General features: G+C 46.9%; 12 protein-coding genes across 12 annotated transcripts, besides 1 other annotated feature; 5 read left to right on the top strand and 7 right to left on the bottom strand.

Annotated features, from left to right (window-relative positions):
* Positions 1-3,953: 3,953 nt before the first annotated feature.
* FPSE_10905 (uncharacterized protein) lies at positions 3,954-6,175 on the bottom strand (the record flags this gene model as incomplete). Its single annotated transcript, XM_009264022.1, has 3 exons — positions 3,954-5,687; positions 5,738-5,989; positions 6,044-6,175. The coding sequence occupies 3 exons, from the start codon at positions 6,173-6,175 to the stop codon at positions 3,954-3,956; spliced, it is 2,118 nt and encodes a 705-aa protein (XP_009262297.1).
* A 639-nt stretch (positions 6,176-6,814) lies between these two features.
* FPSE_10904 (uncharacterized protein) lies at positions 6,815-7,741 on the bottom strand (the record flags this gene model as incomplete). The annotated part of the gene is made up of 1 exon (XM_009264021.1): positions 6,815-7,741. The coding sequence occupies one exon, from the start codon at positions 7,739-7,741 to the stop codon at positions 6,815-6,817; it is 927 nt and encodes a 308-aa protein (XP_009262296.1).
* A 441-nt stretch (positions 7,742-8,182) lies between these two features.
* FPSE_10903 (uncharacterized protein) lies at positions 8,183-9,239 on the bottom strand (the record flags this gene model as incomplete). The annotated part of the gene is made up of 3 exons (XM_009264020.1): positions 8,183-8,530; positions 8,579-9,147; positions 9,197-9,239. The coding sequence occupies 3 exons, from the start codon at positions 9,237-9,239 to the stop codon at positions 8,183-8,185; spliced, it is 960 nt and encodes a 319-aa protein (XP_009262295.1).
* A 135-nt stretch (positions 9,240-9,374) lies between these two features.
* Positions 9,375-9,396: a repeat region.
* Positions 9,397-10,721: 1,325 nt separating this feature from the next.
* FPSE_10902 (uncharacterized protein) lies at positions 10,722-11,539 on the top strand (the record flags this gene model as incomplete). Its single annotated transcript, XM_009264019.1, has 2 exons — positions 10,722-10,832; positions 10,886-11,539. 2 exons carry the CDS (start codon positions 10,722-10,724, stop codon positions 11,537-11,539), a joined length of 765 nt encoding a protein of 254 aa, XP_009262294.1.
* Positions 11,540-12,305: 766 nt separating this feature from the next.
* Positions 12,306-13,895, top strand: FPSE_10901 (uncharacterized protein; the record flags this gene model as incomplete). The annotated part of the gene is made up of 1 exon (XM_009264018.1): positions 12,306-13,895. The coding sequence occupies one exon, from the start codon at positions 12,306-12,308 to the stop codon at positions 13,893-13,895; it is 1,590 nt and encodes a 529-aa protein (XP_009262293.1).
* A 134-nt stretch (positions 13,896-14,029) lies between these two features.
* On the bottom strand, positions 14,030-16,402 carry FPSE_10900 (uncharacterized protein; the record flags this gene model as incomplete). Its single annotated transcript, XM_009264017.1, has 1 exon — positions 14,030-16,402. The coding sequence occupies one exon, from the start codon at positions 16,400-16,402 to the stop codon at positions 14,030-14,032; it is 2,373 nt and encodes a 790-aa protein (XP_009262292.1).
* A 652-nt stretch (positions 16,403-17,054) lies between these two features.
* FPSE_10899 (uncharacterized protein) lies at positions 17,055-17,942 on the bottom strand (the record flags this gene model as incomplete). The annotated part of the gene is made up of 1 exon (XM_009264016.1): positions 17,055-17,942. One exon carries the CDS (start codon positions 17,940-17,942, stop codon positions 17,055-17,057), a length of 888 nt encoding a protein of 295 aa, XP_009262291.1.
* Positions 17,943-19,057: 1,115 nt separating this feature from the next.
* Positions 19,058-19,714, top strand: FPSE_10898 (uncharacterized protein; the record flags this gene model as incomplete). Its single annotated transcript, XM_009264015.1, has 1 exon — positions 19,058-19,714. One exon carries the CDS (start codon positions 19,058-19,060, stop codon positions 19,712-19,714), a length of 657 nt encoding a protein of 218 aa, XP_009262290.1.
* A 390-nt stretch (positions 19,715-20,104) lies between these two features.
* Positions 20,105-20,701, top strand: FPSE_10897 (uncharacterized protein; the record flags this gene model as incomplete). Its single annotated transcript, XM_009264014.1, has 1 exon — positions 20,105-20,701. One exon carries the CDS (start codon positions 20,105-20,107, stop codon positions 20,699-20,701), a length of 597 nt encoding a protein of 198 aa, XP_009262289.1.
* Positions 20,702-20,876: 175 nt separating this feature from the next.
* FPSE_10896 (uncharacterized protein) lies at positions 20,877-21,591 on the bottom strand (the record flags this gene model as incomplete). The annotated part of the gene is made up of 3 exons (XM_009264013.1): positions 20,877-20,959; positions 21,010-21,288; positions 21,339-21,591. 3 exons carry the CDS (start codon positions 21,589-21,591, stop codon positions 20,877-20,879), a joined length of 615 nt encoding a protein of 204 aa, XP_009262288.1.
* A 1,969-nt stretch (positions 21,592-23,560) lies between these two features.
* On the top strand, positions 23,561-25,058 carry FPSE_10895 (uncharacterized protein; the record flags this gene model as incomplete). The annotated part of the gene is made up of 2 exons (XM_009264012.1): positions 23,561-23,732; positions 23,779-25,058. 2 exons carry the CDS (start codon positions 23,561-23,563, stop codon positions 25,056-25,058), a joined length of 1,452 nt encoding a protein of 483 aa, XP_009262287.1.
* Positions 25,059-25,227: 169 nt separating this feature from the next.
* FPSE_10894 (uncharacterized protein) lies at positions 25,228-27,270 on the bottom strand (the record flags this gene model as incomplete). Its single annotated transcript, XM_009264011.1, has 1 exon — positions 25,228-27,270. The coding sequence occupies one exon, from the start codon at positions 27,268-27,270 to the stop codon at positions 25,228-25,230; it is 2,043 nt and encodes a 680-aa protein (XP_009262286.1).
* Positions 27,271-27,783: the final 513 nt, after the last annotated feature.

Genomic DNA, 27,783 nt, shown 5'->3' with positions numbered 1-27,783 from the left:
TATAGGAACAGCCCGATGCGGGGGTCGAACCCGCAACCTTGAGATCGCGTACTCGTAAGAGTCTCACGCTCTACCGATTGAGCTAACCGGGCGTGGCTCGTAATTGTTGAAAGAGATGCTGCAGAATGAGTTTGTCAAGGCGAACATGTTCTACGTTCCAGCATTCATCTATATCAAGAGCGATGACGATGGACGTTGCAATGGGGTTGGGATGTGAGAGAAGGCTGTGGTTTGAGTTGTCAGGGTTGTTGGAATGAACCTGCGGGCTGTTCAGATGACTGCATGACGTGACCGGCAAGGCTGGCTGCTTGCTGTGACTTGGCCATCCCCTGGCAAAAGGGGCATGCTGTCACATTGGATTGCGGATCATGACGGAGGACAGCACGCCTGTTGACTCGAGTGCCATACCATTAATTGCACATCTCGTCCCGTGACTTATAGAATGGACGAGGAACAAGACAGATACATCGTAAAATGATATCCCATGGCAAAGAGAAAACAACCGTAACGAAGGAAGATGACAAGTGGAGGTGTCAAGATGCGGGGGATGCCATGTCTCTCTCCTGGACCAGCTGAGCTTATGCAGGGCCCAGCTCCACTAGCCCATTTCTCCATGCTGGTGGTGTGCACTGCACGACTCTGGAGCTCTACACGAATGACAAGCGATTTATTCACGGTTGTTGGTCCAAAGGTGATGATAACGATCTTCATTTGTATTCATAATATTTATGTAAGGTACTGAATGGCAATCCATATATGCACCATACCCTTGCTGTGAAGCAATCTTGTATGCTACTGGGACCAGTTTGCGCAATCAGATGCAAGCAACTTTAGAGACCTATCATTCGACTGTTAGCTATTTGTTCTGACGAAAGAGTTCTCAAAAACAGTAGGTATCAGACGTATCCGTCATACAGTATTGTTGGTGTCAACAGAAAATTCAGGGTTAAAAAGCTCTTGAACAGTTTATATAATCTTGCGGAGGGAATCGAGAGAAAAAGAGATTGTCACTAACCTTTTTGATCTGGATTGAAGCAATGCGTTGCTGAAGGGTTAGTTGGTGGTAGCAATCGACGCGTGCCAGACGCGAGTTGGCTGTGCAGGCGATCAACATCTAGACGCCGCAAAACGCAGCGCTGACAAAATTGCTTGTCAGAAGATGGATGACCTGCACATGCAAGCTGCTCGCAATTGACACGGCTATTGTTGTCTCTGGATGAAGAGTATGTTTAACATGAAGGAGAAAGAAGAGAGCTCCAAATATATAGCAGAGATTTTTCATATCTTATCTTTAGCGCGCTGAACGGGTCCTTATCTTGGTGCTCTCATTGGTGGTACAGATGTCCATTGAAGCAATAGTGGGTTTATCTTTACAGCTCCCGCGACGCATCTGAGTAGCTGAGCCTTGTGCTCTTTCTCATGTGTGTGTGTGTGTGTGTACAGTGAATGAAATGAACGACATAAAAAGAAAGGTCCTTCGACTGAAATAGCAAAAGAAGAAACTCCGGTACAGGGAATCGAACCCTGGGCTCCGCGGTACTGATCTCTCAAGTGATAATGAGAGCGCGAAATGTTAGCCACTACACCATACCGGATGCTATTGGTTGATAGATCGTTTCAGTGTTTAGATTCATGGATGCCAAGCGCATAGCAAAGAGACGCCAACGTCCCGCTTCAAGCTTGCCAGCATTCGTAGATGGTGGTTACGCATGCTGTTAACAGCCATGCTATTTGTAAATGCCTCTTTCAGCCTTTCGAAGATGGCTATCTAGAGAGTGTCAGATCTAGACACTTCGGTGCCAGAACTTTCACATTGCCCAATTGACTCCTCATTCTCGACCGACAACTGCAGGGGCAGGACCAATCTCAGGGGCACTGATGCAATGATAATCGTAAAATGTAAGAGATACGTTCGTGCGATTAAGCAAGAATAGAACGTTGGAAGAAAAACCCTCTCGGGTTTTGAGAATGCTGGAATCGACGCTTTGATCTGAGCCGAAAAGCCTTTGGCACTTGGTGATGCGGCAGTGTTTGTCACTTCAGATACACTTCTTTCCCAGAATAAGCTCATCTCCGTGTTTCTTGCAAGAACTTCAGAGACACTGTGGCAGTTCTTGGCCTCTTGGATGTGTGGAAGCTGCTGCATGGGTACAGGTTGCGACCATGTTTGTGACTCAAGCTTTGCAGAGAAGGTGTAACTTTGAGGAAGAACAGGTTTTCCCTTGAGAAATTCCAGGTTGAGTAATCCAGTAATGTCGATTGGTGGGAGACTTCCGCCCCCGACGGCGAGGGCGAGAGTCGTAGGCGGGTCTACTGGCAAAGTGATTTGTCCTGTACTGCCTAAGAAGAACCCTGATTTTAGTTGTTGAGTGGCTCTCATTTTGAACGTCTGAATCCCGTTTGGTATCGCCGGAAGTGGCTGTTCGACGAAACGCGGTAGAACGTGGATCGGTCGTTCAATTTCCCTATGTTTATATGTGTTCCACCAGAGCGTCACAATGATGGTATAGTCGATTCGAACACCCTCTGGAAGCATAGCTCGTTTGGAGTCTCTATTCAGGCCAGTTATCGTAGGTGGGAGGTATGAATGGAGATGGCGGGTTTGTGCGTCGTCCACCTCGTGAGAACAGGCTTCATGGTGATCGGGAATCACGAAGGAGAACGGAATGGTGTAATCTGGACCCGGCAAAGCACTCTTGTCAATTGACATATCCAAGTCAAGTAGGCGATGCCATATCTCGTACGAGTAGTCTCGTCTAGCACTTGATTCGCAGATCAGTCCAATTGAGATACTTGAAAATCCCTGGTATTGCAGTTTTACGGTTCCCTTGACTGTTGAACCACTGCGATAGAATTTGGAGTTTGGGGAATCGTCAAAGGAAATGCTGATCCCATCTTCCATTCGTTTTGTATATTCCTCATATCTAAGTTCGTAAGGGTACCATGCTTGTCTTTGACTGAGACGTTTCCTAAATGTCCTGCTGGGTCGTTCTGTATTTAGAAGCTCCATCGCAAGGGAGTCGAAAGAAATAGAAGTGCTACAAAGAAGGTAAAAGAGTATGGGATTTTAGAGATTTGTGTATTCTGTCACAAGATGTTTTATCTGTTTTGGACTGTGCCGTATGTTCTGTATTCGCGGTGAGTGACTCACGTTTTCTCGTATTCTGCTTACTGCCTTCTGACCAGATCACCATCAACGCACAGGCAGACGTAGCACTCTCCAAAACTGAGCCACAAGGTGAGACATTTATGAGGCGAAGAAGTTAGTTGATTGATCTGGGCTATATCACATTGGAGAATGTATTTAATGTACTATTAGCACTCAGTGCTGAAATGGGACATGCATGCATCAGACCAAGGCTACAAGCGCAACGTAGCATCAGGCTTATTAGTGACTCAAAGAATACTGAATGGATGAGATAATTCCATAAATAAGCACTAATATAGACCATGGCGGTTACTGTTAAACTCATATCTCTTGAATGATCGAATGAGTACTTCATTGATAGACCATGGCGGTAATGCTCAAACTAAAGATGATACTCGACGGACAGAGCAATGGGAGCTAAGTCGCCAAAAAGATCCGCTGTTTTCTCGCCCGGACTCTATGTAGTCATCGTGCTGACAGCGATATCTTGTGCAGTATATCGAAGTGCCATCCCAGACGGTCTAAAGAGAGTGATGTTTGCAAAACCCCCTAAAAGGTCGGCTGCTTCAGCTTCCCTTTGCCCACTGGTTGCGTGAAACGTGACTGATCGTTACCTGGGCCACCCCAATATGCACGGTACAGACGTCGATAAGGTCCGCTGTCTCAAGATGCTTCTGGAATTCATCAAACTGGCTATCTTGGGGCGCTTGACTGTGCTTTTCAGTTTGCTCGGAAGAAATCTGAAGTCTTGAATGTTGGATCAACTATCAAGTCAGGGAAAGAAATAGGATTTGTGTCTATTGACTCATTCGTCATCGTCGTCATCGTCGTCATCCGTAAAGGAGATACCGTTTCTGTTCAAGACGGCGAGATAGAGTGTGCATACATTCTTCTTCATATTTTGCGCAACGCCGAAAGACTCCTCAATAGAATTGGAGTCTCCCAAAATGCCTTCACCGATTTGCAAGGCCGTGTCTTGATTCATGTCTTTGAGGCTCTCGGCAGCGTTGGAAATGCGACCCCAAAATCCATCGAGACTTCCGTACATTTTCTCAAGATCTCCGGACTTGTCGGCAACGTCCTTGATTTGGGAGATTGCTTCGCTCACGCCTTGTAATTGGCGCTCCAAATTGGTAAACAGACCGGCGTGTTTTGATAACTGAGTACCGGCATCGCAGGTAGCCACAAGGCCCCCAACAAATAGAGTACCGCCAACACTATCTAAACTCATAACTCCAACGTCTGTGGCGGTGCCAAGGATAGTTAAGCCGATACCCAGCAACATGGTACTGATAGGGACCCAGAATGATGTGTCTATCTTTGACTCCGCTTTGATCTGTGCTTCGAGAGAGACAAGCTTGTCCTTCAGGACAATCAACTGTTGGTCCATCTGAGATCGGACGGAAGGTAGTTTCTCTCCCATCAGATTCACAGTTTTCTTCCCATGTTCAAGTTGGCTTCGCATAATGGATGACCAGACTTTGCTGTGCCTCACCAGTTTCTTGGCTTCTTTGATGGCAGTGTTTTGCTTTGACACGTTGTCCTCATCGTTCTGATACTCGGTGACAGCCTTGAGCTGGGTCTGCAATAAAAACTCTTGATTCGCAGCAAATGTGCGCATCTTGTTGAGAACAGGGTAGATGGAGCTTTGAGCGCTCAGGTAGCGATCTCTCAGTGAGCGAGTAAGCGCTTCTAGGCTCAGCATCACACCAGGAGAGGCAACGCCGAGGTTAGCGACACCGTTCTGTGGGATCCATTTTCCCCAACTAGTCTTCTTATCTGGCTCATCACTAGAGTCATTGACAGTTAACGGGCGACGGCGATAGACCCAGCCGTCTGTTCTGACACCAACGGGACCAATGTCTGTCGCTGTCAACTCAAGCAGAAGGTCAACAGGCATCTGATCTCCAGCGGTAAACGTGTGGGCGTCAAAATCGGCATTCAGATTCCAGGTATTGCTTTTGTCATCTAATACCACAATATTTCCATTCCAGTAGGCAGCTCGGTCGATCTTCAGGTTCCTTGCAGCTGTATTGTTCTCCGTGTTGTTCTTGAGCTCCTTGTAAAAGTTGCTACCATAACCAAGATCCCCGTCCAACGATAATAAGCGACCGTTATCGTCCAAGACAACTAGATGGAATTGAATATATTTGCCAGTGAGGCGTACAAAAGGCAGAACACTGAGAGCCCTGGCTGTTGGGAGACATTTGCCACCAACCTTTTCCCAATCGTCTTGATACAGTCTCGGCCAGTCGTCAATCGCCAAATTGACCGTTGGATCTTTGTCATCGCGATGCCTCTTGCGATATACGGCAGTGCCGACAGACATGCAAAAGTCCCCTTTGTAGGGGAAAAAGTGGACAGCCGTGGTAGCGTCGATAACCACGCCGTCTGGGATGCGCCCAAAGATGGACCATGCCGTCTCAACGCCCCGTACACCACCGGTTTTAACCTCAGTGTACATAACATTATCGCCTTTGAGGCCGACAACAGGAATGCTGTTGACCATGGCGTTGTAGTTCCTAAGGTATGGCTTGTCCTATTGTCCGGTGAGTGTGGTTCATCGTCTTGTAGATGTGCCTGACGTACCAGGATCATTCGGAAAGTATCGATGGTCGGACCCATATCCTCAGCCATCTTTTGAAGAGAGGGGATATGTTTTCCAAGGCCTGAGTCTTTGCCATACATACCTTGACGGAGGACGCCACCTGGGGGCTGGTTTCCATTGGGCTGGACGTCCAGTGCGACAACTCCAGGCTGCTCATCAACACCGACCCTGTTGACTGGATTTAAAGCAGACTCAACATCTTTGATGCTACGCGACAAAATATCGAGAACCTTCTAAACACACAGATGAGTTAATCATATCTCCGATCGGAATGGGATTTAGCTCACACGCGTCTTGGCAGCAATTTTTTCTGCCTGCTGTTCAGGGGAAAGCTGAGGACCATCATCATTAGAACGAGCATCAGTGACCTGTTGAGAGACACTCTCAGTAGCATGAATTACGTCATGAACAGTACTCATCATGAAGTTATGGAAGTGGAAGTATGATTGATGTATCTTTCGCTTTCCGCAAGGAAGTCAACTGGGGATAAAGCCAAGTTGTCTTGAGGGCTTATGCCGCTTTACAAGTCCTAGGTCTACTACTCAACACGTGGTCTAGGATCGCGGGGTTCATGAAAAAGGCGCAGCTAAGCTGAATCGAAGCAATAACGCTAACCGTGTATACAAGCGTTATCAACTTGTGATCATGAGAAGGCTATTTCTTGACTATGATGCAGGTATCAAATAGTGTGCGCTCCAGAAAAGGCTCGTGGACCTGTCCAGCCCACGTTCGATTCCAATTTCAGTAGATTGTGGTAGCGCTAATGCATATGTATCCTAGAAGGATCCTGAATGTGACTAGCTGAGTCTGCTGTTCTACCCGGTTGGACAGATTCCACTACTGCTTAGTCTATCTTTGGGCCATGTTCCTAATTCGTACCATCTTGTTTTGTGGCTGGCTGAAGCATCTCGCTGACTTAACCCTCCAATGAATTCCTCATAAGCCAACATGACAACTCCATCACGAGGGGACTACGACAGCCTTTGAACGGTTGTGCTGGTATCCTGTACAGAACGCAATGCTTACAAGCCCTCTAAGCTATTCACCTAGCGAGTAACTTAGTCTTGGCCAAGCGGCGTCCACTTTCCCTCCTCCACGTCCTTTCGAATACGTTCCGCAACGTCAGGAGGCGCCTCTCCAAAATGCCCAGTATCATCCAACCACTTCTTTTCCTCCTCAGTACTAACCCTACCCAGCACAGCATTTCGGTAAGGATAACGGCCAAATCGCTTGATTATAGGCCAGTGGGAATCCAGAATCATGCACCACCAGTACGTCCAAGTTGACATGCTGATACTAGTCCCGTCCTCCTCAGTCGGTGGACCTTTGACAACCTCGCGCAAAAAGAAAAGGTCGTTTTTCAAGGTAGTGTCTCTTGTTTTCCGGTACGGATCTTCCACCCCAGTGTGTTTCTCAACAGTTCGACGCAGTTCTTCCGATAACTCCAGACCAGTTGCCTGACTCTCTAAATCCTCTGCGTGTAAGAACGGAGCAGCCCATATTACTTGGATAGCTACCCAATAACTAAAACTCGTGTCACCTGTCGCTTGCCATCTTTCGAACTTGTACGGTTGTTCTTCCCCTGGTAAAGCGTACCACTGCCCGGCGAGTTGTCGTCCAAGCGGCCCGAAGTACCCAGACTGCCATCGCGTATCAACGCCCGTGAAAAGGATTCTGGATGCTTGGTCAAGGAGGAGTTGAAGACCGAAGCATTGCTGCGGAAAGTCTACAGACGTGGGTGGTGGGAGCAGAGACATCAGATCCAAGTCCGGTAGAGTCGCATCAGGGCTCAGCCGACTGAGAGCGATAAGGGCATCTTTGGCGGTGGTCGATATGCAGACTTTCTTGAAGTGCTCGGATGTTTCATTAGACTGAACGTCTGAGAAGCTGAGCTCCTTGTCTTTGGGGAACGGGAGATAGCCGTCAGCAATTTGAGCTAGAAGGGCAGGGGTGATGATTGATGATAAGGCGTCGCGGGTCCCCATTTCGACAGAGTGAACAGAAGGCAAGAATCGCGTTAAAATGTTCAAGAGTAAGATTTGAGGCTTTTTTGAAGCATCAGATATTGAACTATAGTGAGAAGAGAGGGGCTATTCGAGAAATAGCCGGTCAGCTTATGGTACTTTCGTTGCGTGGTCATTAGTCATCAACATTACCAGGTGATGGTGTTAAAGACCCAATCCATGGAGGTAATGCAACCGAACAAGTCTGCCATTTGAACACTTTAATTGCGGTGGTGTAGTAGGGATATGATGCCATTATCTTCAGGTTGGGATACCAATATGTAATAAAAAATCTTTGAAAATAGTAGAAAGTTCAATATCTACCTATCTCTTTAGTAGCCTCGGCCCAGAGTCCTAGTAAATAAACACACGATTGTAACTATGAATGCATGCCAAAAGAATTCGAAGTAAAGAAAAGGAAAACTAGACAGGGAACTCCTTGAAATCCTCGTGAATCTGTTCCAGAATACTAGGATGCTTTGCCTTGTAGCCCATCGCCGCAGCACGGTCACCCTTGATGAGCATGTTTGCCCCGACAAGATGCTTGATCTCTCCCTGACCAGCTTCTTCAAAGGGAACACTCTTAGGCTCAGCAGATGTGAAGATGCCCCGTGCATGCATCTCCTTGGCAAGCTGGGTGGCCAAGTCCTTCCAAGCGACTCGGCTAGTTTCGAGGAGGTAGTATCGGCTGTATTGTGTACCTTCAGCAGGGCCTTGGGCGGCTACATTAGAGATCTTGACGAGGAAATCAACGAGGTCAAGGACATGTGTCTAAAATCATCAGTAAAGGTTTGCTAGTGGATTTGGAGAGGAGCGTACCGTGCTTACGATGGCTGTTCCATCACCGACATAAGGAACATATCCCAAAGGCTTCGCGTTGCCTGTGAGAAGACTGTACCCGATACCCATCGTCTTATATCCGGTACTGGCGCCTCCATAAACGACCGAGGGACAGACAATCCAGGTATCGATTCCCTCAGCCTCGAGAACAAGCGTATCGGACTGTCCATTGAACATGTCTTTGTGGATAGCCTTGATGTCGTCTTCATTCGCATCGTTCCAGACCTTGCTCTCAGGATTCAAGTTTCCAGACGTTCCAAAGTCGATAAAGTTCCCTGCACCGCTGATGTGAATTACTTTTCCTCTGGTCGCACGTTCCTTTTGGCCAGCGATGATAGCGGCGACCGGTTCGGAGGTGAATGAGTTGCCTGCGTTAACAGCGATATCATGTTCAGCGCTGGAAGCTTTCACTTTGTCGAAATCGGTGAAGTCGCCAATTATGATCCGGTCTGCGTTAAGTGAGGCCTTGAGATCGGGGTTTGTACTTCGGACGTAGGCGGTGATCTGCCAATCTGGATGGGCTTGCTTGAGGGCTCTTGTGTAGGGAGCTTGTGGAGTGTCAGTATGAGTTATGGTGCATCAGAGGCATAAACATACCGCCAACAAAGCCAGATGCACCAAAGATGATAACTGAAGGCATTGTGAGCTGTGATTGTTGCTTGTTAAAATTTGAGTTGTCGTGTTAAAGACTTGAAGATAGTTGGTAGCTGGAGTTTTGGAGTGAAATAATGTGAATGGGATGATATCGAGTTCAGGACGAATGATCAAGACTCGCATTATATATAATTAATATTTAAGTGAAGCGTACATCATGAAGCTGTTGTAGATAACGCAATAATGCATTGATCGGTGATGCACGGAATTCTCATTTCTAATCACAATGGTCAAAAGTTCAATAATCATCATTTCCAAGACAAGCTTCCAATCGAGATTCCATATGCACAAACTTGGGGTTATCCTTGATCAAGCAAACGTTGACTGTAAATTGATTTATCAGCCCTGTTGCATCACAGCTGCAGGCCCTCTTAGTAGGGTCTAGCGCCCTCAGAAACGACCCCCCTCCATTGCTAAGCGAAAGGTTGGTGCTTACCTACAACGTGGTCCGCTTACAGGGATAGGCTCATGGACGGAAGTCGGCACACATCCAATGGTTTATTGGGTAGATGTCTCGCTGACTAGGTGTTATCAGGTCCATCTTGAGCATAGTAAGGCACTGTAAAGCGGCTATTATACAAGTGCTCCGTGCTTTGCAGTGCAACGTGTTTACCAGTAAAAAAAGCTTCTTAATAACTTCCGAACAGGTTCCGTGTCGAGGTTATTCATCTACTATGTCGAGATATGGTATAGAGAGCACCGTGCACGCAGCCTCTAATGCTCGAAAAAGTGTGATTGAAGATGGAAACCTTATCGTCAGGTGCACACAGCCTCAATCCTTTTCGGGGTTCGCTGTCCCAATTCTCCCATTTCTACAGGGTAACAGTAGTGAACGATCCTATGATATTGTAGAAGAGTCTTTGTAAATACTAGGTAAATTAAACTAATACTCTTTCTGTCACAAAGCTCGCATTTCGGAATCGTACAACCTCCGAGCAAGAAACATGCAGCCAATCACGAATTGTAGAGCGCTCTATTTAATCCAGGGGACTCGCTAGGTAGTGAATCCTTTTTCTCTTCTCTCCGTGAATGAGTACATCTGCAAAGCGACTTCCACTCCTCATCGTAAAGTACTTTTTATCGTATTGTTTATCGTATCCCGTCTCAGTCTGTGCCGTGTTTTCCGCCCACCACTTCATTATGCACAGTAGGACGCTATTCCCGATAAGAATTCACTAAATCCCGAAGACAGGGTCTGCTTCCGTCTGGCTTCCGTGTCGCTTACTCCAGCGGCCAATTGAATAGATTACGGATCCTGGAAAGCTGAGAAGGATTTCCAATCCTTGCAGTGGAGTGAAGGAATGGCCGCCATGTTAGTCCATCAACAACATGGATTCGAGCGAGAATAGGAAATATTGTGAATATATAAGAACATCAACCTCGGACTCTTGGTCTTTCATCATCAAACCCAATCATCTCCTTCACTCAAACACATCCAGAACAACCCAACATCACCAACACTCTCAAAATGTCTTCCGAACAATACCTCGCCGGCAAAACTGCCATTGTTACAGGCTCATCCAAGCTCAACGGTATCGGTGCCGCAACAGCTCTCGCTCTCGCCAAGCATGGTGCCAACGTCAGTCTTTACTATCTGATACCTCTCAAAATATCTCATACTGACAATTGTAGATTGTGATTCACTATGCTTCCAACAAAGAAGCTGCCGAGAAAGTTGTTGCACAAGTCAAGGAAACCGGAGTCCAGGTCATTGCTGTCAAAGCAGATTCGTCGTCCGAATCATTCGGCACTGATCTCGTCAAGACTACTTTGGAAGGCCTCAACACAAAGACAATCGACATTATTGTCAACAACGCAGGTCAAGCAATCGCGCATCCCGAGATCGCAGCTATTGAAGCAACCAACTGGGACGACATCTTCAGAACCAACGTCCGAGGTCCATTCCTCCTTATCCAAGCCGCTCTTCCTCACATGACCCGTGGAGGTCGCATCATCAACATCGGCAGCATAGCTGGAAAACTTGGAATTCCTGCGTTGACCGTTTATGGAACCTCCAAGGCTGCCCTGACATTTATGTCGACTGCCATGGCGGGCGAGTTAGCACTAAAGGGGATCACTATCAACGTTGTATCTCCCGGACCCATTGCAACCGATATGACCATGGAGGGAACACCTATTGGGGAAGTCTTGAGGAGTCACCAGGTTGACAAGAGGGAGGGAGAGCCTCGAGAGATTGCCGAAACTATTCTGTTTATTGCAGGTCCTGGGTCTAGCTTTATCACTGGACAGGTTATTCCTGTGGATGGAGGAATCCATATGCCCTAAGGGAGGAAGGATATTGACTGTGAGAGAACTTGTCACAGTGATAGGCTTGGAGATTGGTGATGAGATGTAAAACAGTCTGCCTTGATAAGCCAATCCAAGTCTCAAGAGACATTGCGTGCGTTATCAATAGAGATCTCATTTATACCGACAGGTGATTTTTGAATAAAAATATGTTTCCGATATGTATTTGTACTGCATCTCATAATTCATCAGTAACAATCCCAAACTCGTGATAGACAAGGTGAGCGGTAAGAGAGAGGCTATTAACACTGTGCCACACAACGACTGTCTGAGTCATAATCGCATAGTAGGTTGAAGTGGCTGGTTTGTGGAGGATATTACTTCGGCAAGAGGCTTGGCTGCCTACCGAGATAGTTACTTGTTACGCCAATCATTTGTTAAAAGAATAATGTTGAGCCGGTTTAAGTTTGAATAATGGTCACCAGCCCATAAAAAATCACCACTTATCCTTCCGTGAAGGCAAAATTGCCAAAGAAGGTTTAAAAAGCCCCTGATATATGGGCTCCTACCCTCAACTCTACCAATGTGAATCGAACCTTGCTATCGGTAATACACAGAGTATAGAAGATAAACTTTATCTCGCATGTCGATAAAAGTTCTCTTCAAGAACTTAAAGTAAGTATAACTATCTTGCTTTCCTCCCGAAAGTCTCCCAACACTCTCCATCTTTCTTTTCACCAAACCTCACCACCCTTCCAGAGCGCCACCCCCGAACAACACGCATAAAAGCAACAAGTCTTCAACCATGGATAGACTGACAAGACTCCCAACATTGATTCTGGAAGAAATCTTTGTTCAACTTGAAAATGAGTCCAGCATCAAAGGCCTTATTAGGGCATATCCTTCTTTACTTTTGCTTTACTACCGTTACGAGCAAAGAATCTTGACGAGAATCTTGGACAATCTGCTTGCCGACGATGTGACAGGAAAGATCGAAAAAGACGCATTGGCAATTATCAAGTTCTCCAACCGCGATGGAGATTTCTACTGGCAAATCCGTCGCCATGGGTTCCAATTGAAAGATATGTGGCTTCCGGAATGGCCAGATTCCCCCACGCGTGGCGATCTTCGACAACTTCATCGCTTTCTCAGTCGAATTATCACGTTTATCGAAGACTATGTCTCAAAGGCAACCAGCGAGTATCCTCCTCGCGCTTACCTCGGCGTCCCAGATCTTGAGACAGGCAACACCATGTTCAGGGGAAACTTGCTAGATACCAGAATGGTCCGATTCATCAACTTGACGTGCGATGAACGTTATCGTCTATTACGCCACTTTGTCAGATACGAGTTTCTCTGCAGACTTCACAACGACCCCAATACCAGAGAAACTGCTCCCCGCAAGTTTCGCAAGTTCAACAAGTTTGGAGTACGCAACGAACTAGATGCAAGGTTATTGCTGTCTGTGCATAAATACTATGTCAGCTTGTATGGCGCACTATTCGCGCATGTCGGGGTTGCATGGCTTCCCCCTGTGCCAAGATGCTCGTCAGCCCAGGGAGTTTCGAACGATTCTGTGCCGTATTATCGCCCGCTAATGTATCCTGATAATCTGTTATTTGATGGAACTGAATATGCGGCAGAGATAATACACTGCTATGATCCTGAACTACTTCATGTCATAGCCGGTAATGGCCTGGACTTACTAACACGCGTTCTCAGACGTTCAAAAACTGAAACAGAAGAAGGGAAAACATGCGTCAAGGCCATGTTAAATGCGTTTACGAACCGAGAGGAGGAGAACTCAGACGATGAATATCCCGGACCTTGGATAAAAATGTACTACGAGGAACGTCGCAACGAGGCGCTCTTTACCTTTGCAGAGCTTATAATGCCTTCTACCGTTTTCCCTAAACCCCTGTCTGAATCCTCTCTTCAATGTCTAAATACATTTGTCTATTCTGACTTTCGGCGTGGCAGGAATGCCGAACTGAGTCATGTTTCACACAGGCTGCAAGTAGAGATATGGACACAGCGAGGATGGGGATGGTTCGACGACGAAAGGCTTTTTTTCAATCCAGCCTTCCACTTCCCAACAATTGAATATCTCTTCGACATAGAAACTTCCCGTTCGAGACTTCGCGAAGCGATGTGGAAAGCTCCTGAGAAAAGACTAATACGGATACATAACAAAATAATGGACCAAATGACGGAACAAAAAGTCGATCGGATCCGACGAAGATCACAACTTTGGCAAGACTACTGGGCAGGGACACGTGCTACTAAGCCCTCGTGGAGGTTATATGCTAACAAGCGGAGATTCAGATTCTATAATGATGATCCAGTGCCTCCGGGGCTACCCTTTATCTGGGGAGACTTCTGGGATCGGGAGTAATATTCCTGTCATTCGTTGGAATCAAGCCATGGACATGAACTTTAAGATGGAGAGGAAAGTCTGGAAATATATCTAGATCAACTACGTAGGAAGAAATTGGAAAGGACGATGCAGATCTTGTTTCAGTACCATAGCTATATCATGCGAATCGATTCCGTTTTTCTTACTGGCACATTATCTTTATAATGAGTAGTTGGACCAAAAAGCTCACTCTCCCGAGATTCTCGATTGTCCTCTTGAAGATTGAATGTGAATGTGCCAATACGCCGCAAGGTTTGCGGGAGTGACGAAGATAGACATGCAGGAGCATCCAGCTCTGACCTGGACTCCTCAGACCCTTTCCCAGTTTCATCAGAAGAGTCGTCACCTGTGGACATTAGAACCAGGCCTTCGTAGCTTTCCCAAATTGACTGCTCATAGCGATCGGTCTGACGCCAAGCTAACTGTAGCGGCACGCAATAAACCTGGATCCATTTAGAATCTGGTATCTCGTCTGGAAAGTCCGATATGCATGAGTTGGCAAATTTTTGTAACCCTTGGCTTGGATCCCCGCCCTCTCTGTGAGCTTCTGACCAGGAGTCTCCGTTGTGTTTGTGGTATTCCTCAGTGGTGACAATTAAAGCATCGGATGATTCACTATCACTTGATGAATCATTCGCACCCGAGATCTTCCGTAGATGACATGGTCGCAAGTAACAGTTCATGTCAAGATATCCACCCGTGACCTTGCCAGTAGGCATATTTCCATTGATATCTCGAGGCTCAATGGAAATATCGCCAATGCTCGCAAGTTCAATATCCTTGTGATTCCAAATCCAAGGAACATATTCATCATAAGAATCGATTTCCGCGTCTAACGAAGCCCAACTCCACGAAGGAGCCCGGTAACCTTCTGGACGGCGACGAGGTAAGCCATACTTTGGGCGCCACAGAAGACTGCGTTGAAAGTTGCGATCGTGCCAAAGTCCTGCAACGTAATCTAGTTTTCTTGGAGCTTCATCTGTATCGCAACCAGTCTCAGCTACCGTGATGATTCTTTCGACGATACCTTGCAAAGCGACCAAGGCATCAGAGCCAACCGTCAACTGCGCTCTAGTATATCTGAAGACAAAGCTGTCCCAAAACTCAGAAGGCAGCTCCTCCTTATTCGAGATTCTCATAAGCTTTCGTCGAAGATACGACAAACTCGTGTTTTCGTTCAATGGTGTACAGAACTTTGGATCAAGACCTAGAGGAAATGTCTCACTTGCTTCTACAGTGGTGCAAGACCAGACCATCTGCTTTGGTCCGAACAGCAACGTTCTGGGTGACACCAGAAGCTCTTGTAACGCCCAGGCACGACGGCTGAGTGGGCTGTCATTAATGGTGCTGGCCAGTAACCGTTCTGGCTGGTTCGGGTATATTGCCCACGGATAACTGAGTCCTGGATACGTCGTGTCGATGTTTGCCACGCAAGGTCGAATGGCACGTGGATCCCTGCGACAGGACATTTTATCCTTGACGTTCGGGTTTCCAGCAGCTGCGAGAGTGAAAGCTGCCGAACCATAGATATCGCCCATTTTGGAAGACTCTTCTGTCCAGTCGTCTTTAGAATCTTGGATGATGCAAAGTGCATCGATCCATATATATTCGTAGCCCAGAGTTTTGGTAGTCGCGATTGCATCTTGGATGGTGCTTGGCAGACTTGCGGTAGGGATTTCCTTTTGGAAGTCGTCAATATTCTCTAGACAGAGAGTGACATCGTAACCTGATCCCCAGCTATAACTCAACGCGACATAGGGGACCGGGACGGAATCTTCACTTGAGATAGTGAGTCGTGGTTGTTGAGATTTTGAGCCCACATAAACAAGTCTCGTTGGTCGCCATCCTGACTGCTGCGATTGATACGCTTTACACATGGGGTGGGAACTGAGACATTTATTTATCCACTGTGATGCGACTTGTAGATTCTGACTGTTCAGTGTCGAGGCATGCTGTTTCGGCTCAGTCTTGAGTACGTGCTTGCCATCATTTTCTGTCCCATATGTCAGCGAAGTCTTTGTATCAAGCTGTATAGACATACCCTGAAGCATTCTTATTCTCAAATCTATGACAAGTTTATTGAGAACAGAATTATCCTCCGGCCGTATCTTTAACCAAAATTCATCTGGTAAATGAGTCTGCAAATTGATGTCGTCGATTGTCATGCGTGTTCTCTGTTTCCAATCTAGGCCTCCGCTAGGATCTCGCTCGACGCTGCGGTAAGAGAAGCAGAGGTAAAGTGTTTCTTTGTCGTCCATTTTGGCGAATGTGGCCACTGATGACTCGTCAAAGGCATGAGCGATAATGATGCAAAGATGGCATCCGGATGTGTTTGTCTCGGCTGTGAAGTCGCCCTTTTTCTTTTTCCATTTTGCCCATTCAGAGACATGAGAGTATTCATGCCTGTTGTAAGTTCCAGAGCCATCGTCCCTGGAATTGAAGGTGTGGATTTGACATGTTCCGGGTTTGCATCCGATGATGGCCATGGTGCATGCATGTGTACATGCTGTACAGAGCCGAGATCGCTCTAACCTCACTGGCCTCATTGTCGATGTTGTTTTAATTTTTAGTTTAGTAGCTTGATGTGTTGACAGGAGAAATAATTGACAAACGCTGCGAGTATTTAAATTAATGCTGAGAAAAATAACATGCCATCAGTTAGTCTTGTAACGATGAAGATAAAATATTGTCTTGGCTATGATTGGTGTGACTCATACGGGCAAGGCAGACTGTCTTCAAGGGCTGAAACTCGCTAGACTGGTTGAAGCTTGGACGGTTTCAAGCTGGCGATGGCCAAAGGTAAAACTATTCTTAGATTCAGACTCAGTGATGACTTATCAATTACAAAGATCCGAAACAATATTGGTAACGTGTTGAGAACCTTAACAGCACCTAGATTATGGAGAGTCCAGAATGAATAGAGTGCTGTAGTATGCATTTATCGAGTCATACGCGGTATAATCGGCCAGGACATTGAGATGTCTCCGATGAAACTTGCTTAAATAGACGTCTTGCTGTCAACCCCAAGATAGTATAAATTTGCTATAAATTTCATATTCTAAGTACTAAATAGTCGTTGAAGAAGATCGAATGCAAATAAAAAACGTAAATCAGTTGTTGTTAAGGGATATCAATTCGTTACACAAGTGTAGCCGCCCAAACATCCATGGTTCTAGACTTGCCACCACGAAGCTGTTCATCAGCTCTCAACACAGCTTCTCTCTGACTCCGAAGAAGAGTTTTGATCTTGCCGTCTTTGACATATTTATCCACGTCGTCGAGAAACTCCTGACTCTTGACTCCCCCAACCTCCCACATGCCATCTTGTAGCTTCTCATCAGGGACAATGGTTGCCTCTTCTTCCACCTTCCACCCCGCCTGATCTGCAATTCGCTTAATGTCTGGCGGAGTTAGGAGGCAACGAATATTCGCTTCGCTTTCCGAGTTGTGGGCAGCTAGTGTAGACTGTGCAAGCGCTGCAAGCAAATGTGGGACAGCAGCTGTCTCAGAAGCCTGCATCGAGTACTCGGCGATGCATAATTTTCCTACTCGACCCTTTAAAGCTTGGAGCATTTGACTGAGGGTCTGTTCACTATCGAGGTACCAGATGCAGTGCACGAGAACAGCGCAATCCCATTTCTTATCACCAGTCTCTTGTAGAAAGTCTTGAAGTTGTCGCTGCCAGAATGTGATGCGACTACCCAAATCGCCTTTCGCAATATGGTCTTGTGCTTGGCCCAGGGTGTAGGGGGCACCGTAATCAAGCGAGGCGGGGTCGATAGCGTCAACATGGCCGGATGGTCCGGTGGCAGCTCCCAGAACTACAGTGCATGTTCCTTGGCCGCATCCTATTTCTAAAATATTGGATGAAGGAGGGATACGGAAAGAGTTGAGAAGATTGAGTCGATGGGTTGCTTGGTCTATCTCGATTGGTAGCGTATCTTGTGTCCATATGTTATAAGCTGCGATAGATGGGGCAAGCGACAGGGGTACAGGCTGCCATTCCCCTGTAGGTTTGGGGCTCATTTTGTCAATAATTCGCAATTACTTTAATTGTTCTCTGTTTGGGGGGATTGCGGGTTTATAACTGCAGACCATCTTATCGTGAACAAAGAAGTAAGATCCAAGATAGGCAGCTCATTAGATGCCTCTGACTCACCATGCACCGGCTAATTTGAATAGGATTATTGTGCTGACAGTGCAGTCCTCAGCCATAGCAAATGCAATTTGAGGTACTTTGATCAGTGGCCAGTCCTTTGGAATATCTATAAAGGTCACTCTACTGTTACTTCTCTACTGGGTGGCAGAAACGTTGATCTCCTTAGTATTGTAGTATAAAAATAAACGGTCTAAAGACTATAATTTTAGTGGTATAATATTACCTACTGACTTCGTCCCAGATGCTCTCGGCGGCTAATATTTCTGATACCATGAGGCTTCCATCGATATACGGATACTGAGGTTACAATTTATTATTGGTCCGTTCTGGTCACGCGGTGGCAAAAATACAAAAAATAGCGGAAAATTCAATCTGCTACCCCTGAGCACCGTAAAAACGAGGTTGGAGTTCTGAGTCAGTCGGTTGTACGCGTCCTTATCTGTGGCGGTGTTACAAAGTAGGCTATGGCTTTGAACAGCCGGGTTCCTGAAACCTGAGAAATGCATAAACTATTAGACCCTCAAGGATTGATGATTCAAGGAGGCTGGCAATAAATCGGTGAGCGTCAAATGACCAAATACGCAACTCTATGTGGCTATTCCGAAAGCCCTGTATTTGCATATCATGGTGGCTGGTTTTTGGGTCTGCAGCGTAACAGCCTCGTAAAACGATACTTTGTCTTTAGGTAGTCGTGTCAAGGCTTGGCAAATTCATAACATAACATAAAATAATTATGATCTGACTTTGTGCAGATCAACGTATGCGTTTGCAAACGAATCCTTGCTGACTTGTCTAACACCTATTGGGCCACTTAAGTCTGTGCGATACACGATTCACCAATAACTCTACCACGTCGTGTGGAGTAATTACGGGGACGAACAGCTCACCGACCTAATATCAAAAGCCCAGTGAGGCCTGACGCTTTCTCTCTCTGACCTTCAAACAATTTTCAACAAATTTTTCACATCACATACTCTTCAAAATGGGCAATCACAGAACGTGGGACATTCGCACAAACATCTTCAGCCCCGTTGATAGCGGCGAGCTGACGACTGCGACTTTCGACTGTCCTGGTGAAGCTGCCATTATGCGCTGGCGCAGCTGTTCCGTCCAGAGCCTGGACAATGTCCTACACAGCGGTGGCCAAAAAATACCGCCCCAAGATGAGGAATACGACGACCATGATGGCGAATCGAGCACGTCGCTTGCTTTCGTCCGCAAATCAGACCCTCAAGCCGGTGGCACATATATCATCCTCGACGTCTCACAGACGCGGGCTTTGACATGCCACAAGGGTCAACTACGCCTCGAACCCGTCCACTTGAGCGACGACCACATTTCAGAACAGGCTCAGTGGTTTTGCACATCAAAAAACGGCTTCAAAGGTTTCAAGAATGTCGCCGACGGCAGATTTCTCGGCCACGATGTGTGGTGGGACTTTTGCGCCAACGCTTCATCTCACAGTCTGTGGGAGTACTTCACTATCGCCAGACGTCCAGGAGGTCTGTATTGGATGCAGATTCTTCACTGGTGGACGCAGTGGCAGGTCACTGTGAGGGAAGATGGGAGTGGTGTGTATGCAGAAAAGGATATCGGAACTGATTGGGAATTTGTCAAGGTTTTGGGCATGAGCGATTGAAACTGTTTTCTTTGTCACTCGGCATGATTGGATGGTTTGCAGCATGATTGGATGAATTTGTCTTTGGCTCTTTAGATTTCTTTTGTTTGTTTGGAGTTTGATCACGACGCATTGTTTGTTCAGATTTATGTTTATGGCTTTATGATTTTTCAGTTATGTTTACGATACCTAGAATGAATACGATGGATATGTTGGATTGATACAAACTTGTGACTACTTCATGCCTATATGTAATGCCGGTACGTGATGAGTATTGGGCTTTCTCTCTTGACAACGACTGATTAGACTCTTTCCTTGCACACCAACCGATAAGAAGTCCTTTTTACATCGTCAAGTAAACCACTGCACCAATACTCTTCCTAAATCAATACTGGGCGCATATCAGCAACAATGTCGAGCTCTGAGCCTTACATTGGGCCGATGGCACCTCCCACCACGTCTCAAGCTGAACAAACCGACCACCGGCCCGATTCCCCAACCAGCGACATGAACACCTCAGCACAGACTGAGGAGACGACAGCGGCACCAGAACCCGGTGACAGCACCACTGACTCCATTGTTCTTACTCGCAAGTCCGATCCCCGCCACGATGGTCGCTACATCATCCTCGATGTCTCACGCAGCCGTGCCCTGACGTGCCACGATGGATACTTGCGCTTTGAGGCAATCGACCTAAATATTCCCCACCGACACGTGTCAGACAAGGTGCAGTGGGAGTGTAAGGAAAGGGGTGGCTTCAGGGGGTTCAAGAACGTTGCTGGCGGGGGCTTCCTGGGTCACGACATTTGGTGGGACTTTTATGCAAAAGCCTACCAACACAACGGTTGGGAAGATTTTACCCTGTGGCGACGTGAAGATGGCTTGTGCTGGATTCAAAGTCTGGACTGGTCGACACAGAGGCAGGTCTCTGCGAGGGAGGAGGGAAACGGCTTGTTTCGACAGGATGATGGAGGTACTTTGTGGGAGTTTGTCAAGGTTGGGAACTGATGATGCATTGTGGCTATGCATACAAGGGCTAGCTTCATCTCGTGTCTATTGACAGTATGATAGATCGGTAGTACTGATACTATAGCCAAGCTAAGAGACACTTGCCACAAATGTTGGTTGAGAGATTGCTATCGCCAGGCAACGCTACTGTAAATAAATCTTGCTCTCCTCATTCTTAGTTATATCCATTCCTTTGCTTAAACAAGTTACGATAGATCTCGCCTTCAATGAGCCTCTGGCAGTCAAAGACATCGGTATCTACACTTTCGTTAATACATATCCCTTCTATGTAGTCAGATAAATCTTACCTCCATAAGGCAATATCTGGGTTGCCAGTATCCCACCGACTCCATTTGTAGGATCCGCCCACCAGATCAAGTTTGACAGACCACTCCACCAACCCGAACCCGCGGCACGACCCGTAGATCCCGGTTCAAGTAGTAGAAATGACCCTAGTCCCCAGCCTTGTGGAGGGTTCCCTGGTTGTGGGTACATCTCATCTTCGTGCCTCATCAAGCTGAGCTTGCATGGTGATTCTTGATTCCGTGCGTAGTTTGGGAACTGTGGAATTTGATTCGAGAACATTTCTTTGTACATAATTTAGTAATGTCAACATTAGGAAGGAAGTTTTACTTACCCTCCACCGTTTTTTCTTGGAGGACTCGGCACGACGATTGAGCGTCTTTGCCCTTGTTCAAAAGCATCGCAATTATCTTGCTGTACTGAACAGGGTTGCTAAACAAGCCTGCTCCTCCTGACTGACTGAAGGCGGTTTTTGTTCCTCCATGTGATTGTCTTAATGGCCTTCTCATGAGATGCCCCTCGTCAGATAGCTTAATAGTACCACTATCAATATCTCTGGTGTGCATATACACCAGACTATTTTTCATCTCTGAGGTAGGCTGTCGGATCAGCTGGCGGTGCCTTTGGCCTTCCCATTCCCCTATGTGTCCTGTTGATTATTTGCGGTATTGGATGCACAACTGCGACGTCGCGATGTGTCTTTGCCTTTGCCCGCGACGGAGCTATTCCTAGCGCAAAGTTATAGACAAAGATCAACCGTCCACTCGGCAATATCCCATTCAATACCATGATGCTCAGCATGGTAATGCAGCTCGCCTTAGGGCTCATTTACTTTAGCAATATGACTGCCTTTAATGCTTTCTCAGGCATTAGTATTATCTGCCTAACTATCGCATATACTGTTCCTATTGCTATAAGTCTTTAGAACAGGCGTAAGCAGGTTAGAGAGGGAAACTTCTACCTGGGATATCTAGGACTTGCGGCTAACATAATTGCCATTAGTATATCACCCTCTCAATAATACTCGATCTTTACTAACAAGTTAGGTTAGTGTCTACTCGCTGTCCCTCTTTTCTATATACCTGCCTCAATTCCGATAACAGCCGCAACCGTCAACTACGCACCCGTTATTTTTATGTTTTCTATTTTAATCTCTGGTGCTTAGTATTTGATGTGGGGACATAGAAATTATGCCGGTCCACCAATTACTTCTGAGTAGAATGCTGGAGCTGGGAGGGCCTTCGGGCAACGCGTCAACAGTCTTGGAGTATCAAACTAGATTAAGACAATTTTTATTCATCAAATGCTTCAATTGTGAGATGTACTGGCTCCATGGCGTTTAGACGCAACGTTGATCAGCTTCCCATGTCTAAAATAAGCTATCCTTCCAGAAGCGATGCGAGGTCTCGTCATTGAGACACCAACTCTTTAGTGTGGTGCAACTCGAAGTAACGTAGCTAAGACAACGCGTTAGCGTCACCTAAAATACTCTGTGGCGTCAATTGAACGAACCGTCTCTCGTTCCAGGACTACGGCTGACAGCCCATTGTGGTGGGGGACTTAAGGTTACACGACTCAAGCCCAACTTGAAACAGCCAAGACAGTTGGACAAGCTCGCATCACATGCATCTTGTCGAGAGGTATTAGGTATCAGTTTTTCACAAAGTATCACAGGGGTGATGGGTAAAGCAATGGAGGGCCAATTAATTGACACGAGCTGTTAGGGACTGAACTTGGTCCTCCTCATCTGTTCAACTCTGGTGTCAAATACTGCAATTAGTCTTCCCGTTCAAGCAGCTGTTTGCTGTTGAACAATTCAATGGAGACAGACGACAAGAAACTGACTAACACCAAAGCTTGGTATGTATCACCAAAGCTTGGTAGCAACAAAGCTTGGTAGCAAAAAAGCCGTCATCATGCTGTTAACCTGGCGTTTAACAACTAGACTCAACATTCACCTAGCGGCAACGCCTTGAAAGGCTGTGCCCCTCCCAACCTGCGAATGCGAATGTGAATCCCGTAACAGTAAGCCACCTACTGGGTAGCAGAAAAGTTGACTCCTAAGTCTTAGGGTACAGAAATAAATAGCCTAAAAAGTATAGCCTAAGTGGCATAAGATGACCTAATAATTTTATCCCTTATGCTCTTGGCGGACAACTTTTCTGATACCCTGAGGGCCACATACGCCAGATCGCAATCGCTTGTCTTAGCTTGACACTACCAGCCGCATGGGAGAAATCGAGAACCCCAGACTAATGCGGACGGCTACCCCGAATGGGTTGGCTATTCGAGACTTAAGCTTTAGCGTCATCAACGTAGTTAGTCACTTCTCAATAACCACAGACTTGCAAATCATGGCGTTGTTGGATGGCTTGCACGAGATGTAACAATCACTCATCCACGAGAATTACCACCAAGAACCTAAGATGCAGCCTCAATCGAAGACGGGTATATATGAACATGGCTTCTGCCGTCTGTTGTCTCTTCATTCAACATCAGCATTCAGTTCCTCCTTCCTACCATCCAATCATCACTATAACCTGAGCATCAGAAAGGATGGCTTCACACGGAGAAGCGCTTGCTCTGCAGATCGCCTCAAGCTCAGAGTCATCAGTCAACTCTCTTCCACCCCAACCCATGGAGCCAAAGAGTGAGGTCGTCCTGGCCACTCCAAAGGAGATCGAACTCCCCGAACAACGAGGATCAGAAAAGACTCGAGACCTCAAGTGTAAGCACTTCCTTTGATCCTTTTATATTATTCTAACAATTCGTAGATAGACATGCCTCGACATACCGCAAGATCTTCACCATAATCTTCGTCGCCAACGCTGCTGTATTTACAGCACTCATGGTCACATCCAACGCAACCATACTTTCCCGCGACGCCGCCAGTGCAGCATCAGCCAACCTCATGGTCTGTATTCTCTTCCGTCAAGAGGAATTCGTCAATCTGTGCTACGAAATCGCCGTTCTTGTTCCCCACTCTTGGCCCATGAGCATCAGAAAGCGCCTCGCTAAAGTATTCCACTATGGAGGTTTCCACAGTGGTGCTGGAGTTGCTGCGACAGCATGGTATTTGGCCTACACTATCCTGGCCACTATGGAGTATGCCGAAGATAAGAAAGAGTACAGACTGGTCAACATGATCACTGGCTGGGTTGTGGTCTGCATGTTCTTCGTTATCCTCGTCGCTGCATACCCCACCATCCGAAGAAAGTTCCATGATCACTTCGAAGCCTTCCATCGGTTTGCTGGTTGGGTTTCTCTTCTTGCCTTTTGGGTTCACAACATCGTTCAAGCTCGCGTCACTGCTCATGAGTGGAACAAGTCAATTGCCTACGCTCTGATTCGATCTCCCAACTTCTGGTGTATTTGCGTCACTACCTCTTGCACGATCGCTTCTTGGTCCCGACTCCGCCGTCGCGTGGTTTACCCTGAGAAGTTGAGCGACCACGCTACCCGTCTTCACTTCAAGTACAGAGACATGAAGCCTTTCTACGGCCTCAAGATCAGCGACAAGCCCTTGACGGAGTGGCACGCTTTTGCTACTATTCCTGATATTGAGCCCGAGTCTGGCAAGGTTGAGGGCTTTAGCGTTGTCGTTTCCAATGCTGGAGACTTTACCAAGAAGCAAATCATGGATGCCGCGGAGCGAAAGCTTTGGGTTCGAGGTGCACCCCTACATGGACTATTGTACACTTCCAAGATCTTCCAACGGATTGTCATTGTCGCTACGGGATCTGGTATCGGACCTTGTCTTTCTCTACTCTACGCTGATGCCACTCCTCGCCGTGTTCTTTGGTCGACTCGTGATCCTGAGAAGACTTACGGACCAGGTGTTGTCAATGCGGTCAAGCGAGCTGACCCAAACGCACTTATCTGGAACACTACTACACGCGGATATCCTGATATCGTACTCGAGACTTATAAGTTGGTGGTTGAGTCAAATGCGGAGGCGGTTTACATCATCTCAAACCCAAAGGTTACGGACAAGGTTGTGTTTGGGATGCAGACTCGTGGCATTCCAGCTTATGGCGCCATCTTTGATTCATGATTGTTATGTACACGAGAAGGACCCATGGTCTCTGATTCCCTCCTTTCAAAAGTTTGCCTTTGCGTTGTTGCATAAAGCGTTGGCAATGGGCGTATAAGACTAGAAGGCATAGTGCATTACACAGAAGATAATAGTTAATACATTAGACAAATATTGTGAAGGGATGTACTTACGCTGCAGTCATCCCGAACATGGCCCCAGCAACTATGGCACCCTCTGAATCATCCGTGCATCCAATATAGCCCAGTCTCCCTAGTCCAAGCTTTGTGAAGGCAACGGCAGCCTGACCAGGAACATCGGGATCGATGTACCAAGACTCAGATGGTGTTACCCCTTTCACAAAGGAAGAATTGATGCGGATGTCTTGCTTCAGGCCCTTGGTCAAGTGTTGGTCAATAACCCGAGTCGACAATTTGAGACTGGCTCCTTGGTAATTTCCTTCACCCCACGGTAGCCCGACGGTGTTGAAGAACCGAGATATCTCACCACTTGTTGACACGTTAGCGAAAAGACTTGATAGCACAACTGTAGCTCCGTCTCGCATGCGATCTATGGTTCGTTCCAAAATGTCTCTGTAGCGAATGAATGTTGGGTCTGTGATGAGAATCATAGAAGGAGGCTCAGGCCCGTTTAGACACTCGAGCGCGATCTTAGGGCTGTAGACTACTTTCAAGGTCTGATTACTTGAAAGAATACTGTCGTAATCTTGACACAATTGATTGGGGTTGAGACAAACAGCAAGAATGTAAGGTTGTAACTTCGGTTTGGCGCTCAAGGTGATATCAGTGAACTTGGTCTTGTCGGGTTTTATCGTAGCCGCCACTCTGGCCGCTTCATCCGCCTCTTGATTCAGATGCCGTGGGATATTAAGCAGGCATACTTCTACACCCTCATTATCCCACCGCTCTACTTCTCCAAGTAGCAGCTCCCACAGATCCTTGTTCTTTACGGGTGTGCCATCATGCAACCTCCATCTGTTGGAGACCCAGGCCTTAGCCCACTTTGTGGCTCCGCTCAATACGTAGGTTGAGTCCGTAGCAATGACGACGGAAGTAAAGCCTTCTTTTTTCCAGTCGCTCAGGCGAAGCGCCGCAATGACGGCGCGCAGCTCAGCTCTGTTGCTTGTGGCTTTTTCGCGGTCCCCAAACGGGCCCATTTCCTCCAGACGACCAGAAACAGCGGAAGAACCAAGGTGAGGGTCATCAGTGCCGAATGATACACTCCACCCTCCGCGGGCGTCAGACTGGCCGTTATTCAAACAAGACCCGTCAGTGTATAGAAGCAGGCTTGATTGCTTTCCGAGTAGCAGTCGACCTCTCGTCTTATCGATGTTTATGCTGGAAAGAATGTCCGGTTTGTTGGGGTGAGAGCTTGCGACATAGGTGATACCAGTGGGAAACACTCGTCCTGTACCTCGGTGTTTTCCCAAGGGTTTTCGCTCGTTTCTTTCAGCCGGGCCAGTGTACGCTCGAACATAATGGGCAGTGTCGTCATCAATCGTGACCATAGCGTCCTCAACATTGTCCCATGCGCGTCGGCAATGATAGAGAACTAGGTCAGCCTCATCCCTTGACCCAGGCCCACGATCTTCAGAAGAGGAACCTGAACTCGGCTTTTCGGTAGCTAGAGCTTCCCAGAACTGAGGATTCGCTTCATTCACCCGCCTGCGAAGAGCGATGTACTGCGTTTTCACTATTCCTGCTAGACCTGTAAGATTCGACCATTTTTTTGTTGTTTCAAATATTTCTTCAGCAATCTCGCCAAGATCACGATCCATAGAAGGTCCGTCGTCGTCGAATCCCATTGACGTATCGAAATGACGATCTGAAATCGCGTCCAGATCCATATACAATCGAAGCTTGAGGAGAGTGAGAGCGACAAGGTGACTGAGACTGGCATTCGAGAGTTCTAGGTGCTTTAGAGGTTCGCAGGCGTTGGCGCCTTGAATGTCGAAGAATGGGGAGTCTGGGCGTCCTGAGGGTGATTCCGAGCCGTGCAGTAACCACCACTTGATGAAGTCGTAGCATTTCTGGTCCTCTCCAAGCTGCAATAGGACATGCGGGATGATGTCGCTCAGACGCAGAGGATCTGTGCGATCTTTCTTGAGCATATTCCAGAGCTCCTGGAGGGCCAACTCTGTTTCATCCTCTGACGGACTCTGTAGAAGTTCATCGACGCCAGGGAACTGGAGTATCATATTGTAGGACTCCATTTTGCATAGACATGATGAAGCGGATGCAAAGTTCACACCTGAGATGGTCTGGTTTGGTGGTTCTAGGCAGCGAATTCACGGTGGAAATAACCCCGTGCGCGGAAGATTTCCGGCCCGTAGGGTGTAACGCTGGCAGGTTCAACTTCCTTGTTCCTTCTTACCCAGATACCGATAAATTGAGGAGATGCTGCTGTTAAAATAATCTTTTAGTTGATCTTATCTCCTGCTTCTTCTAGTTTGATACTGACTTTTGCATTCGCTTTTGTAGCTGTAAGTTGATAAAGGCAGGGCTCTAAGAACAACCTAATTCTTACACAATAAAAACGGACTGCTCAGCAACCCACTTCTTCAGCACAGTCTAAGAAAAGACCACTCAATTGACTATCAAGTACCGGTATGAAACTCACTCTACTTGAAAACGATTGAGAGAGTCTGAAAGCTCTTGCGATATGAATGATGGTAGATGGAAGCTGACTCATCAAAAGTAGTACGGCCGCGTGGCCTAATGGCTAA

This window comes from Fusarium pseudograminearum, chromosome 4, assembly GCF_000303195.2.
Source record: "Fusarium pseudograminearum CS3096 chromosome 4, whole genome shotgun sequence".
Lineage (NCBI taxonomy): Eukaryota > Fungi > Ascomycota > Sordariomycetes > Hypocreales > Nectriaceae > Fusarium > Fusarium pseudograminearum.
Note: the sequence above shows the minus strand (reverse complement) of the source record. Positions and strands in the feature narration are given on the sequence as shown.